This window comes from Agelaius phoeniceus, chromosome 10, assembly GCF_051311805.1.
Source record: "Agelaius phoeniceus isolate bAgePho1 chromosome 10, bAgePho1.hap1, whole genome shotgun sequence".
NCBI lineage: Eukaryota > Metazoa > Chordata > Aves > Passeriformes > Icteridae > Agelaius > Agelaius phoeniceus.
Window position 1 is genome coordinate 25989426 of NC_135274.1, and position 13589 is coordinate 26003014.

At 46.4% G+C, this 13589-nt stretch overlaps 1 protein-coding gene across 2 annotated transcripts in view; it reads left to right on the forward strand.

The window, feature by feature from the left end:
- The first annotated feature begins 5080 nt into the window (after nt 1–5080).
- The window catches only part of VEPH1 (ventricular zone expressed PH domain containing 1), a 58869-nt gene continuing 50360 nt past the window's right edge, over nt 5081–13589 (forward strand). Inside the window, exons 1-4 of one of the 2 annotated variants that reach the window (XM_077184235.1) lie at nt 5081–5254; nt 7680–7740; nt 11449–11722; nt 12544–12759. In XM_077184235.1, the coding sequence (XP_077040350.1) occupies nt 11585–11722; nt 12544–12759 (354 nt within the window). In that variant the 5' untranslated portion in view covers nt 5081–5254; nt 7680–7740; nt 11449–11584. Of the gene's footprint in view, nt 5255–7679; nt 7741–10086; nt 10215–11448; nt 11723–12543; nt 12760–13589 lie in introns of those variants that run through there. The other variant, XM_054639515.2, reaches the window with a different exon arrangement.

A 13589-nucleotide genomic window follows, 5' to 3' on the forward strand; every position in this document is an offset into this window, starting at 1 on the left:
TTCCTAATGGAGTGGGGAAAAGTCTCTGGCTAATGAGTAATTTCCTAATTGTGGAATGTTGGAAAGCTTTGCTTAGGGAAGCAACATCAGGACAAACATCAGGTGAGCCTAGACCTGACAGCTCTTGCCTCAACAGGTTTGGTGAGCTCGAGGATTTTCCAATCCAACATTCTACAGTTTCGTGTTTATTTACACAAAGAATTCCACAAATCTAGCAAACAAAGCTTTTCCTGCCAAGCCCCTTCCACATCAGTGCTGGTATGAATTAATTTCAATAAGGTTTCCTGTGAGGTGCTGCCTCTGTTCTATTTTCCCCTGCCTGGTTTCCTTACACTCCCAAGTGATGCTGCTGCTGTGAAATGAGCTGCTGGTGGAAGCTGTTCCCCTTTCAAAGCCCTGTGCTCCTCTGAGGTGCAGCTTTAATGGTGGAAAGCTTATTCAGCAGATGTTTTAGGGGTTTTTGTGCCTTACTGAGGCATCTCTCTGTAGCCAGGAGGACACCGGTGCTCAAGCAAGGTGTGAGCACTTTGTAGAGCAGGTAGTGCTTCTCTCCCCTGTAACTCAGCACAAATCCCTGTGTTCGTTCACACTGCTATGGAGTAGCTGGTTTCATTAGCAGCTTCAGAGGCCGGGTGATTAATATTAATAATCCCTGTTAGCCTGTAGAGTTAATTAGGGTGAGAAACAGCTGGATGCTGTGCGGAACCAGCCCTGGCTCCAGACGCGGTGTCTCTGCCCTGATTGCTGAGCTCTTAACTCGGGCAGCTGGGACCGCCAGCTCCTCACGGTTACCCATCGATACCGCTCCTCCTTCCTGCTTCCAGGACCCTTTTAGAGGCTCCTGGCTCCTACCCAGGACCTAGCAGCGTGCTCGGAGCGGTCCCTGGAGCCGGGCGGGTTTTTCCTGTGTGGGATAGCCGCTCTTGCTCTCCTGGGTGAGTTTTCCTCCCTGCCGCTCTCAGGGACGGAGGGTTCGTTCCTCGGGCTGTCAGCAGCAGCTTTGTTCATTTGTCCTTAAAAAACCCTGTGCGAGCCGAATGCGGCTTTTGAGCCCTTCGGGTATTCCGAAGTGGGAAAAGCCTCCAGGAACGTCAGGAGCGCAGGGCCGTGGAAGGGCTCCTCTGTGGGGAGCGCGGGGCCGTGGAAGGGCTCCTCTGTGGGGAGCGCGGGGCCGTGGAAGGGCTCCTCTGTGGGGAGCGCGGGGCCGTGGAAGGGCTCCTCTGTGAGGAGCGCAGGGCTGTGGAAGGGCTCCTCTGTGGGGAGCGCAGGGCTGTGGAAGGGCCGTGGAAGGGCTCCTCTGTGGGGAGCGCAGGGCCGTGGAAGGGCTCCTCTGTGGGGAGCGCAGGGCTGTGGAAGGGCTGTGGAAGGGCTCCTCTTTGAGGAGCGCAGGGCTGTGGAAGGGCTCCTCTTTGAGGAGCGCAGGGCTGTGGAAGGGCTCCTCTGTGGGGAGCGCAGGGCTGTGGAAGGGCCGTGGAAGGGCTCCTCTGTGAGGAGCGCAGGGCTGTGGAAGGGCTCCTCTGTGGGGAGCGCAGGGCTGTGGAAGGGCTGTGTGGAAGGGCTCCTCTGTAGGGAGCGCAGGGCTGTGGAAGGGCCGTGGAAGGGCTCCTCTGTGGGGAGCGCAGGGCCGTGGAAGGGCTCCTCTGTGGGGAGCGCAGGGCCGTGGAAGGGCTCCTCTGTGGGGAGCGCGGGGCCGTGGAAGGGCTGTGGAAGGGCTCCTCTGTGGGGAGCGCGGGGCCGTGGAAGGGCTCCTCTGTGGGGAGCGCGGGGCCGTGGAAGGGCTCCTCTGTGGGGAGCGCAGGGCCGTGGAAGGGCTCCTCTGTGGGGAGCGCAGGGCCGTGGAAGGGCTCCTCTGTGGGCAGCGCAGGGCCGTGGAAGGGCTCCTCAAGGCGCAGAGCTGCGGCTCTCCAGTGGCACGGACCCAGCGCTCGGAGTTGGGTCGGGCTCAGGGTCTGAAACCCCCGCAGCAGCGCAGGTATGCGGCTCAATTAGCACAGCTCATAAACTATGCGGCTCAATTAAGGAAGCCCTGTCTGTGGAAAGCCAAGCCAGTGGAAGGAGATGTCTGAAGTAATAAAACATGCGTTCAGTGGGGAAATGATGCAGGTGGTTAATGAAAATGTTACCTGAGATGTGAAATGTGAATGTGTGTGGGGATGTGAAAACAAGGCTGGGTGTGTTTGAGTTTGTCCAAAGGGAGGCTGAGGTGACTTCTTCTGTTGCTTGTGAATATTTTGGAGACCTCTCTGAACCAGCAGTGGTTATAAAGAAATGAGTATGCAAAGTTCCCCTGTTTGTGATCAACTTTATCACCACGGTGGCGCAGCAGATGTTGGGTTTGTGATGCAAATGAGCCTTCGGAGCAGGGCAGCTGTTAATGAGCTCTGAGCATTGCACCAGGCAATACCCACCTGCAAACCCGAACAGCAGTGCCAGGGCTCGGCAGGGTTTGGCTCCTCCAAGACCTGGGCCATAATCCCAGAGTTTTATTCAGGGAAAACCTCTTTCAATTTCAGCAGGGGCTGTGACTGTGGCTGGTTCACGGTAACTGGAGAATAAGCAAGACTTGGTATGGAAACAAGGGGAACCTTCACGTGGTCCTCAAGGTGTTTGTGTCCTGGCTGATTCCAGCAGAACCAGGGGAACGTTGCCTGATTTTAGGAATATGAGTGGGTTATGGGAACACTCATGGGTGTTCTGCTTGGAGTGCAGATTTCAAGGCCATTAATAAGTGGTGCCATGTCCTGGATCTGTCCCCTGCTGAGGCCATCCCAGCACAGAGCAGGATTTGAAACTTGTTATTTATCCTGTTCCAGATCTCAGCCTCCAGCCCAGACAATTATTAGCCACACTGAAACCCTCTGGAGGTGTGATCTGTGAGTCCTGCACAACTCTCCTTGGTTTTCCATGGCTGATTCCTGGCATACCAACAGGATTGTGGTGTCGGGACAGGCTGCAGGGGCGTAAACCTGATTTTGCCATTAGCCTTTTATGTTGGGAGGGGAATGGGCTCTTATGAATACTCAAAATTAAAGAGACTCCAGCCTGACTGTGAAATTAATAGAGCTATCAACCCCCCCTCTGTCATTATACAACAATTGTTAATTATTTACAAGCAAAGTTCTGCAAGAACAGTATTGTAGCTGTCGGCATTGTCGTTATTAAAATTAAAACACTTTGTCTGGGTGGAAGATAACATGAGTCATTTTTGTGAAATGTAATTGAAATGTAATGAATATGGAATATTCTGTTGCTTTTCCCCAATTAGTCAGAGGGAGAACAATAGCCTGTCTCTTCCCTAACAAGATGTTTGTTTTTAAAAGTCTAACAAAATAAATATTTCCAGGGCTTTGCTGAAAAAGGGCGTCATTCATTGTAGCTGTTGTAATAAAAATTAAAACCAATTAATTTTTTTTTCAGGATGGGGGAAAAACCTATTTTCATAAAGTACATTCTCTTCTTTCAGCTGGTGAAATATGTATGTGAACCTTTTTGCTTTATTGCCACAATATCTTGGTTTGTCTTATTATTACAGCAAAGACTTTAAAGCTCATCTTGTTCCACCTCCTGCCATGAGCACCTTCCACTATCCCAGGTTGCTCCCAGCCCAGTCCAGCCTGGCCTTGGGCACTTCCAGGGATGGGGAATCCACAGCTCTGGGTGATTTTGGCTGCTATTAGAAATCAAAATTAGGTTCATGATGAGCAAAGGAAGCTCTGAATTCCTGCTGTACAAGGAATAAAGTGCTCCTTTATTATCAGATGCAGAAATAAAATCCAACCCCTTGCCTGTGCTCTCCTAGTTAGGCCCCTCTGCCCTGTGAAATTTATTATGTTAAAATCTCCTGTTTAGAAAATGAATTTCAGGGTGAGAGTATTTCTGTCCTGCCATCATCTCACAAGCTTTTTTACAGTCTCATGGAAGTGGGAGAGAAGCTGTGTTCCTGTCGTTCCTGAGCTAAAAGGATGATGTAGGAAACACACAATTGGATTTCCCTTCAAGAACAACAACAATAATAACTTTACCATCATTAAAAGAATGTCTTCACTCCCCATTAATTTTGTATTTGATTGCCCAGGCTGTGGTGCAATGAACAGGAGCAAAAAAGCCATTAGGAAGAATTGCCATCAAAATTGAGGACCTGTGTGACTGAATGTGTATTCTAAGGAGCAGATTTTTTAAAGAAACTCTTATTTATAAACTCCTTCAGTATTACAAAAGCCCTAACAAGAGTTGTACAAACATTTCTCCTCATTATCTTTGGGCAAACAGGCTTTCCTTTCTCCCAGCAGCTGCCCAAGGGTGCTTGACCTTACACTTGGCTGTTCCCAGTTGGTTCCTTTGATATTTCTTTGGCTGTTATTAGAAAAATGTCCTTGCTGGGACACTCCCAGTGGGGGTTTGCTGCTGTGCTCTCCCAGGAGAGGAGGACACAGCCAGGCTCAGATCCCTAGGGTCAGTTTTAGTTAAGCTTGACTTGGTGGGAATCTGGGATTCATTTGTCAGAGGGAAGCTAAGAGGAAAAGCATGGACGTGCTTGGTGGGGAAGGATCAAGTGTGTGCAGAACGCCTCTGGAATGCTTTGGAGATCACTCCTGTTACAGCTGCCAAGCTCTGGAGGTGCTCAGGTAGGTCCTGGGCACGGGTCCCACCTGGGCAGGTCCCTTTGGAAGGGCTGTCTGAGGCTCAGGAGCTGGTGAGACACCACAAGTGTCAGCTGAAAGGAGCATTTCCTCAGTGTCCTGCTCTCCCCTGACTTCTCTCTGGGCTAAAGCTCCTCCAGAGGCACCGAGAGGCTCCAGCCTTCGAGAAGAGGCCCCATAAGTAATATTAACTTCTGCAATTTCCTTGTTACTCTTAAGCAGGTTATTAATTAACTGAATGTAACCACTGGCTGTTGATAAATCCTTTTAACTAATTCAAATTCCCTATCGAGCTGGGAGCACTTTCACTCGATCTGCTGCCCAAGTTAAGCTGGGTGAGGAATTATTCCTGATGTGTTTTCCAGCACCGGGGTTGGGGCAGAGGGAGAGAAGATATTTGTTTGCTTGATTCCACATGACAACTCCAGGGTAACTGAATAGGCTGTACGGTCGGCTTGACAGGGCTGAGCACCCGCCAGCAGCCTGGCTCACATACCAGAGCCAGGGGGATGGAAGGGGCACTGGCAGCTGGGATGGAGCCCATCCCAATTTCTCCACAGAGCGCCAATTTGCCATCAATTATTCATGTTTTTCCCAGGTTTCACTTCTGAGAGGTATGAATAACTTAAATGTGTGTTGGTGTACCAGCTAGAATAATGAATAAATCACTGCGAGGAGGGGAGCTGGGGAGCAGGGCTGGGTGTTAAATAATGGAGGCAGTTTGGAGGGAGTGTGGTCGTTAGCAGCGTGGCTGTGCCTGGGTTTCTCTGCCTGCTGGGGCTGTGGGATGTAGAAATGTGTTACAGTGGTGCCTGAGAGGAGTGCTGTCACTTGGCTGGGGGTGCCAGGAAGGGAGAAGCTGTGTCTGTTTGTGGGACATGAACCTGCAGCACCCCTGGAGCCTCCTGGGGCTCAGCTGCCTCCTTCCCCTCACTGTGCTTGGGGGCACTTTGTCCTTGGGCTCCAGAATTAAAGCCTTGCTTTGGGGGCACCCTGGCATGCTGGGGAGCTGCTGGTCCTATTAAATCACCAGCTGGAGAGACACTGGGGTGGATTGCCAGGTACCTGGGAGGAACTTGAGGACATTCAGTGCTTGTCTGGTGACTGCTGCTTCAGGACACTTTGAGGTTCAGTGATTTTTGCATTTATTTACTGCTCTAGTCCAATTTTCCCTGCCAGAGTGGCATTTCTCATGACAGGGTCCCTGTATTCTGACTCTGTAGTCTCTCATGCTCTGGCCCATTTCCTCCTTCACTCCCTTTAGACAGAAATACACATTCTTCCCTGTGTAGAATTTTAAACCAAATTCTTTTTCTGTAACATCACTGTGGTCTTGAAAATAAGTCACAGATCTAAAAGCTCATTAAGCAGCCTTGAAAATGAGCAGCTTTTGATGGCATCATTGTGGCAGTGATGGAATTGGTGTTTGTTATGGAGCAATTTATTCCATTTTAGCACTGTGTTGTTTAGTTTAGTCTAATATTTAATATCACGGAGACATTTAAACATGGAATTCTTACAAATCTGCCTCACTGATGTTAAAAATGCTACGTCTTATGAAGTGTTATATAAAGCATCAGTGTGTGCTGAACCAGCAGCCAAATGGGATTTCTTATAGACTGAAAATCAGAGCAAACTGTCTTGACAGCCCCCAGATTATCAAGTAATTTATGTATATAAAAAATTGATCAAGTTGTCTGTTTGCAGCAGTAGAAGTTGCCAAGCTCCTAAGTACATTCCTACCCCTCTGCAGCAGCAGCTCCTGCACAAGCTGTGCAGCCAAAATTGCCTTGGAGCTCGGTGAGATCTGGTTCAGCTCAGGCAGATTCTGCCCCATAACCCTGCTGATTAAACCAGTGCATCACAGGGGAGAAAATTCCCACATCTGGAGGGACCCTGAGCTGCCTTCAGGCTCTGGTGGTGGCCCAGCCCTGGAATTCTGGTAGGATAGAATGACAAGGCTCTGGAATTGCTGATGGTCCTGCAGTGGCCTCCACAGGGATGGACACGGGTTCCTTGTGTCCAGAGCTGGATGCTGAGAGCAAGCCAGCTCCCAGCACTGCAGCGAGGTGTTCCATCAGTAAAAACCAGTTTTAACCCCTACAATTAATTTTAGGAGCTAAAATAAATAATAGACTTCATAATTTATCATTTAATCATCTGGTCCAGCTCAGCATCCATGGAATTTCAAAGGATGTGAAGTGTGGAAACCTGTCCTGACAGAAAAAAAGAGAGAGGCTCATAGGAAACAATGGTTGTCTTGTGGGAAGATTTTAAATATATGCAGCTGATCCCATGGGAACTGCTGTAGACTATTCACCCTGTGTGAAAATGATGCTCTCTCAATATAATCTTTAATCCTTTCCTTTCACTGAAAAATGTGAGAACTTTATTTCCAAGTTTTGAAAGAATGCTCTGTTTTAGGGAGTAAATGCTTTCCAAGCATAAAAATAAAAAAAAAAAAATTTGATTAGTGCAACACAGAGGGGAAAAGTTCTCTGAAATATCTTGTAATATTCTGTCCATGAATTGCATATGTGGATGTTCTTGGGAAATGTGTCCAGGCCTTTTTTTTTCCCCTGGGTCAGTGTAGGGGGGGAAGGAAGTATCCAGCAGTCTTGGCAATATTACAAACTTCTGTAACTCTTTGAGACAGAATTTTGTGGAATTTCTTTCTTGTAAGATGGGGAAGAAGAATTTCAACAGAAGGGAATTCTACCTGAAATTCAATTTTTTCTTTGAGGATGGTTCTAATCTTCCTGCCATTCATGGAAAAGGAAGTGACAAGTAAATATGCAGTTGTTACAAGCTGCAAAGTCCAGAGCATGGAAATCCAGACCTGCTCTGTTCACTCTGTGCTTGTGTGAATAACCAGCCCAGGGCTCAGCAGAGCTGCTCTCCTGGCCCTTAAGGGCCCGGGTCCTGAGGGTTAAACCCTGTTTGGTGCAAACCAATCATTCCTGGAGCAGTCCTGGGGGACTTTTACAGTCTGGAAAGGCAAGGAGTCACTGACACTATTTTCCTTCTGTTTTCCTCCAGTGCCTTTCATCCAAAGCACTCTGTGTAATCCATGAGTTAAGCATGGCAACATGGTTGAGAGGTAAGGAAAGAGTTTTTGTTTCCTTTTTAAGGTTACTCAGAGCTCTGGGCTGTGTTGTGCCCACAATAAAACAGCTCCCAGTTCTCTAACATGAGTCTCTCCAGGCTGAAGGAATTCCCAGATCACTTTCCTCTCCTGTGGAATTTACTGGACACTTGAAGTTACATTTTTGAACCGGCTGCTCATTCTATACCTTTTAGATTTTTTTCAGAAAATGAGCTTGTCCTTGTGTTTAGCAAAGAGCTTTGGCACCTGTGATGGCTCAGCCCTTCAGTGGGGAATAAGAAATTGGAAATGGGAGCATCCCTGTCCTCACTGCAGCTCCAGCAAGGGAGAAACCAGAAAATCCTGTAAAGGTTCACTTAACATGAACTCCAGAGGCCTGAGTTCCCTAAAATTCCTTAAACAGAGTGAAGGCTTTCCTGATGGATGTTGTGTAGTACAGTACTAGACAAAAAATGTCATTGCACAATTGTTTGAAGGTTGTGGTTCTGTTTTCAGTGCAATAACACCCCAAAAATCAAGCAGCTGGATTTACACTTCAAGTCTTTTGGATGTTAAGGAAATCATTTTCTTGTAGAATTTCCTTCACTGTAAATATATTAAAAAAAAATTATTTTGTCTCTTCCTCTTTGGTTTAAGAGGGTTTTTTTTCTTGTCCTTCTAATGTCATTCTGCAGAAGCTGAGCTCCTGATAAACTCTAAGGCTCAGCCTTTCAGCTCAAGTTCAATGGCTTTTAGATGCCTGTAGGTCCGACTGCCCTTTTACATGGGATTTTTATTGTTACTCTTCTATTATTGGGGGAATTATTTTGCAAACAGACCAATTCAGTAGCTTCAAGCTCTGAAACCTGTCAGGCTGGCTTTTATTCTGATTGCTTCTGATAAGGAGCTTTGGTAAGAATGTGTGCCTGCAGCAAGTGGAGAGACTCACCTTGGAGGGGAGCAGCTTCAAGGTCCCAGGGAAAGGGTGGCTCTTTCAGCTTGGCATGAAAAGGGAAAAGAGGTGTTGAAAACCAGATCAAACCTTGGAATTAATGTGGGACTGCACCAGAACCAGTGCAAGTGGTTTGTGTTATAAGCTGAGGGTGTTTTCCTGCATAATGATGAGTTGAAGTTTATTCTGAGCGCTAGAGTTCCTGCTTTGTTCCCGATGTTCTGGCCCTGGAAAGGTGTGAATTCCTGCTCTGAATTCCCTCTGCAGTGCCAGGGGGATCCAGGCAGGATGGACAAACTTTGGGCGAACCCTTTGCCTTCTCCATTCCTTCTGTGTGTGGGACACAAATACAGGCAGTGAGAAAACTTTGATGGGTGGCGTGGAGTCAAGCTGATGGAGATTCAAGGTGATGAGACACATCAGGAGCTGCACCCTGCAGCAATTTCATTGCCAAGCTTGACCCTTTAAAAAAAGAAAATTTAAAAATGACATTTTATAAGACGCATGATTTGTTTTCTCTCTTGCTCAGTGCCTGCTGCCTATTAATAGCAAATCTTGTAGTGAGCAAGGAAATGCTTAAGGAACAATTCTCTTTAATGCTGATGGAAGGGAAAGTATTTCCAGCACTGTTACACAATGTAAGCATTAAGAGGATTTGCTATAATTCCATTTCCAAGAGCTCACAATAAATAAGTGTTTTCCTGCATTATCCTGAGTGTTGTCTATAAAACTCACATAAAATTCTCTGTTCGGGTAGAGCTCAGGAGCTCTCTGAGAAACTGCTGTGCAGGAGCACACCCAGGGGAGGATCATTTGCAAAAGGCCAATGGTATTCCCAAGGATCAGGGACTATCCTGAGCTGGAGGGGACTCAGGAGGATGATGCAGCCCAGCTCCTGCAGAAAGGGCTGCTGTGTTTCAGAGCAGCTGATCCGAGGGGAGGGCTCCTTCCTGCAGCACTTTTCTGCATTATGTGGGCACATTTTGTTGTGCTGCTCCTGAGGCTCATGTTAAAAGGCAAAGCAAACCTCAGACCCTCTTTTGTGCTCACTTAAAGGCTGCAGAACGACAGCATTTATTCCTGTGGCCAGGAAATCTCCTCTCCAGCAAGGCTGTTCACTTGTTCTCTTTCTTTCAAACAGTGTGAGCTTACTGAGGGCTGTTTCCCCTCCTTCCCTGGGAAGGATAGCTTTCCACTAACACAGAGAGTTCTGTTTCCTCTATTAAAAACAACTGCCCTCAAGTGGAGCAGGCTTTGTGTTTTGCCCTGGAAACAGAGCAGCTCATTCAGAGATAAGGCCTCACTGCATTGGGGTTCTTTGGTCACCTGACGGAGCCAAGGGTAACTTTTAGGCTGCTTTAGTCTGCATTCCTGGGATGCCTTCCCTGTGGCAATTCACAGCCCGGGATGCCTGCCTGCCTGCCAGCCTTCCTGCTGCCCCTGGCTGCTGCCCGGGGGGACAGGAGCAAAGGGGCAGCCTTTGTCCCCAGAGCACCTGGCCCCATCCCTGAGGATGGCCTGGGGGGATCACAAGCAGGTAAAAAAATCTATGTCTGAGTCTTTCTGACCTTCTGGTTTTGGGTTTGTGAATGGCTGAGTGTGAGCAGGTGAGAGCATCTGCCCTGCCACCCTCCCCGTGGTTCAGGTGGGTGATTTGTGCCTCGGGCTTTGCAATCTCGGCTCCTTTCTGCTTCTGCTCGATGGGACTGGGAGTCCTGTGGAATGGCATTGGTGGAGCTGAGGAAATTAAAACAGCCCTGATTTGGATTAGCAAGTGCAGTGTGCTGCCTATTAAAATAGAGATTGGTCCAGCGAGCTGCTTCCAGAAGGTTCTCAGGGTTTTGCCTTGGTTTTGCCCCCTCTGTGGATGCCCCAAGCCTGGCATATTCAAAGCCAGGCTGGGTAAGGCCTTGGGCAACCTGGGCTAGTGGGAGGAGGTGGCCCTGCCCATGGCAGGGGGGCTGGGACTGGATGGGCTTTAAGGTCCCTCCCAACTCTTTAATGTTCTGTGATTCTGTGATTATATTTTGCCTTTTTTTTTTTTTTTTCTGAAAAAGATAATAAAATAGGGATTAGGGTACTCCCTATCTCAAATAATAATTGTAAGTGATATATCTTGTGGCTTTGTCAACTCCAGAGAAGAATCCAGAGAAACTGATGCAGTGAATCCACGTGGGACCTAAGCAGAGTTTTGGGACTCAAGTGCAGGACACTTCCCAAAGAGTGAGCCTGGCTCAGCCTCTGCTCCATTCCTCAGCCAAGCAGAAGAGCAGAGTTTCACCTCAGCCAAGGCTTTGTTTTACAGGAGTTTAAAAGACCCTAGGGATCATTTTGGCAACAAAAGTGACAGTTTTTTTCTAAACAAAGCTCGCTATCTTCTCAATCTTGCTAGTAATGTTTTTCTGGAGTCAAGACACAACAACCCAGGAAAGAAAGGAAGAGGCTTCACCCTCCTCCTCCTGGAGCTCTGCTCCTCACCAGGGAAAGGGATTTAGAACCTTCAGCAGCTGGTCCAGGGACCAGCCTGCTCAGGTAACAAGCCCAGAAAAGAAAACCTTTGGTTCAGTTATTATGTATATTTTAATCTAATTTTGAGCTACTTAGTGTTGGAAGGTAAAAATTCACACAGTTCATGAATGTGCTTGAGGATGTCCCTGGCTCAGGGGTCCTTTCTGGAGCTTTCATATACACTTAAAAATCTTTGCTAAACTGGAATATGTCAATCAATGCATTGCCACCTTTTCTTTTTTTTTGTAATTGTTTTCTTTAAGACTGGGGCCAAGGAAGCCTTGAAATACAGCCCAGATTTGTCCTTCATATGAACCCGGTTGCTCCTGGCTGGGACTGTTCCCGTTTTGTGCCCAGCTGAGTGCCCATGGTGCCCGCAGAGGGCGGCTGAGCAGGGCCATGCATCACCTCTTTGGGCTGGTGTTGGCACAGAAGGACCTGTCCCGGGCAGGGGACCTCTTCTCCCTGGAGGATGCTGAGATCGAAGGAAGCCTCTCTGAAGCTCTTGAACAGATCAGAATCATTAGTTCAGCTGCAGTGAGTGAAACGTTGTACTGAATAAATTTTTTTATTAGATGATATTGTCTAAATAAGGGGGGGGGTATATAAACAATTTAAATTTCTGATAAGACTTGAAGAGAAAATAATTAAAATATATTTATAAATTATTAGAAATATTTATATCTTATTTATATTATATGTATATACAAATATTTTATAAATTCTGTATTTTATATATTTTATATATCTATTATATTATATTTATATATAGTCTCTTTATATATATATATTTATATAAAAATATATATCTTAAATATTTAAAAATGTGCTGACAAAATCCAGTTCCCACCAGATTCAAAGATATTTCAAGTTCATCTTGAAGGATGAACTTGAAATATAATAATATAATATATATATTTAATATATATATTATATTGAATATAACATATATAAATATATACTATATTAAATATAATATATTATTATATTAATGTATATTATATTAAATATAATATATATAATATATTTAAACTATATATGTTTAAACTATATATAATATAGTTTATTATATTATATTATTATATATATTGTATATAATGATATAATAAACTTGAAACATAATGATTTTTATTAAATAGTTATTTAAAACATATTAAAGATTATATAAGGTTACAGGGGTCCATACCTTCCCAGTAATGAGAATTAAGACCTGTGGGATGACAAATTCCGGAGTTCTGTCACGCTGAACATTTGTTGTAAAGGCAGACATGGAAAAATGGACCCTGGACTGCTACAAAACCTGAATTTGGTGGGTGCTGGCAGAGCAGCTCACTGCAGGTGTGTTTTGCTTGCCCCAGGACTACCAGACCAACGACAACGACCAGGCTGTGGTGGAGATCTGCATCACCCGCATCACCACGGCCATCAGGGAGACTGCCTCCATCGACAGGCACGGCAGGGCCCTGGTGGCTCTCTGGGAGTCCTGCCTGGAGCACAACCTGACGCCCTCTGGCAAGGATGAGGATGCCCCCCATGCCAAAATTGCATCTGACATCATGAGCTGTATCCTGCAGGTAGAGCTGGGCTGAGAGCAGCGGTGCTGTGTTCTCATTGCCAATTGTTTTGGTTTTATTTTTTAAAATGCTTTGGTAACTCTCTTTTTGGGTGCTTGTGAGTGGTGATGTTTAAAACTCAGAGCTTGGGGAATTGCACTGCTCTGATTCCTCCTCTCTTGAGATCATTGAGGTAACTCATAGAACCATGGAATGGTTTGGGATGGAAGGATCTCAAAGTCCATCCAGTGCCCCCCCTGCCGTGGCAGGGACACCTCCCACTGTCCCAGGCTGCTCCAAGCCCTGTCCAACCTGACCTTGGGCACTGCCAGGGATCCAGGGGCAGCCCCAGCTGAGTTCTAAAAGTACATTTGCTGCTCCCTAAACCAAAGCTTTTATTGGCAAGTTCCTTTGCATTAAAACAAAGAGGTATAAACTGAGGTTTTCCAGCAGATGTGGGGGACAGTTGGAACAATAATGAATATCTGCCAGCTGGGCTGGATCTCAGGCAGGGCTCTGTTGATATCAGCAGCAGGGAGGTCCCCAAGGTTTGCAAACGTCACTGTATCACTTTATTGAAATCTGCTCTTCATTGTCACCTCTCCATCTTCTGAGTGTGCCTTCCTGCCCTGATGTTTATCATGGAACAAATGAAACCTTTCTCCTTCCCTCTGAATCCAAACCTTTTCTTAACTAAGGATTTTATCTTTATTGTAAGGGGTGGGGAAAAAAAAAAAGAATTGTTCTTTGGAATTGTCTTAGATCTTTTAAATCCTAGTCAGAGAGCCAAGCCTTATCTTCCCATTCTTTGTGTGGAGTAGCAGAGCAATAACTTGGAGCAGCATTTGGCT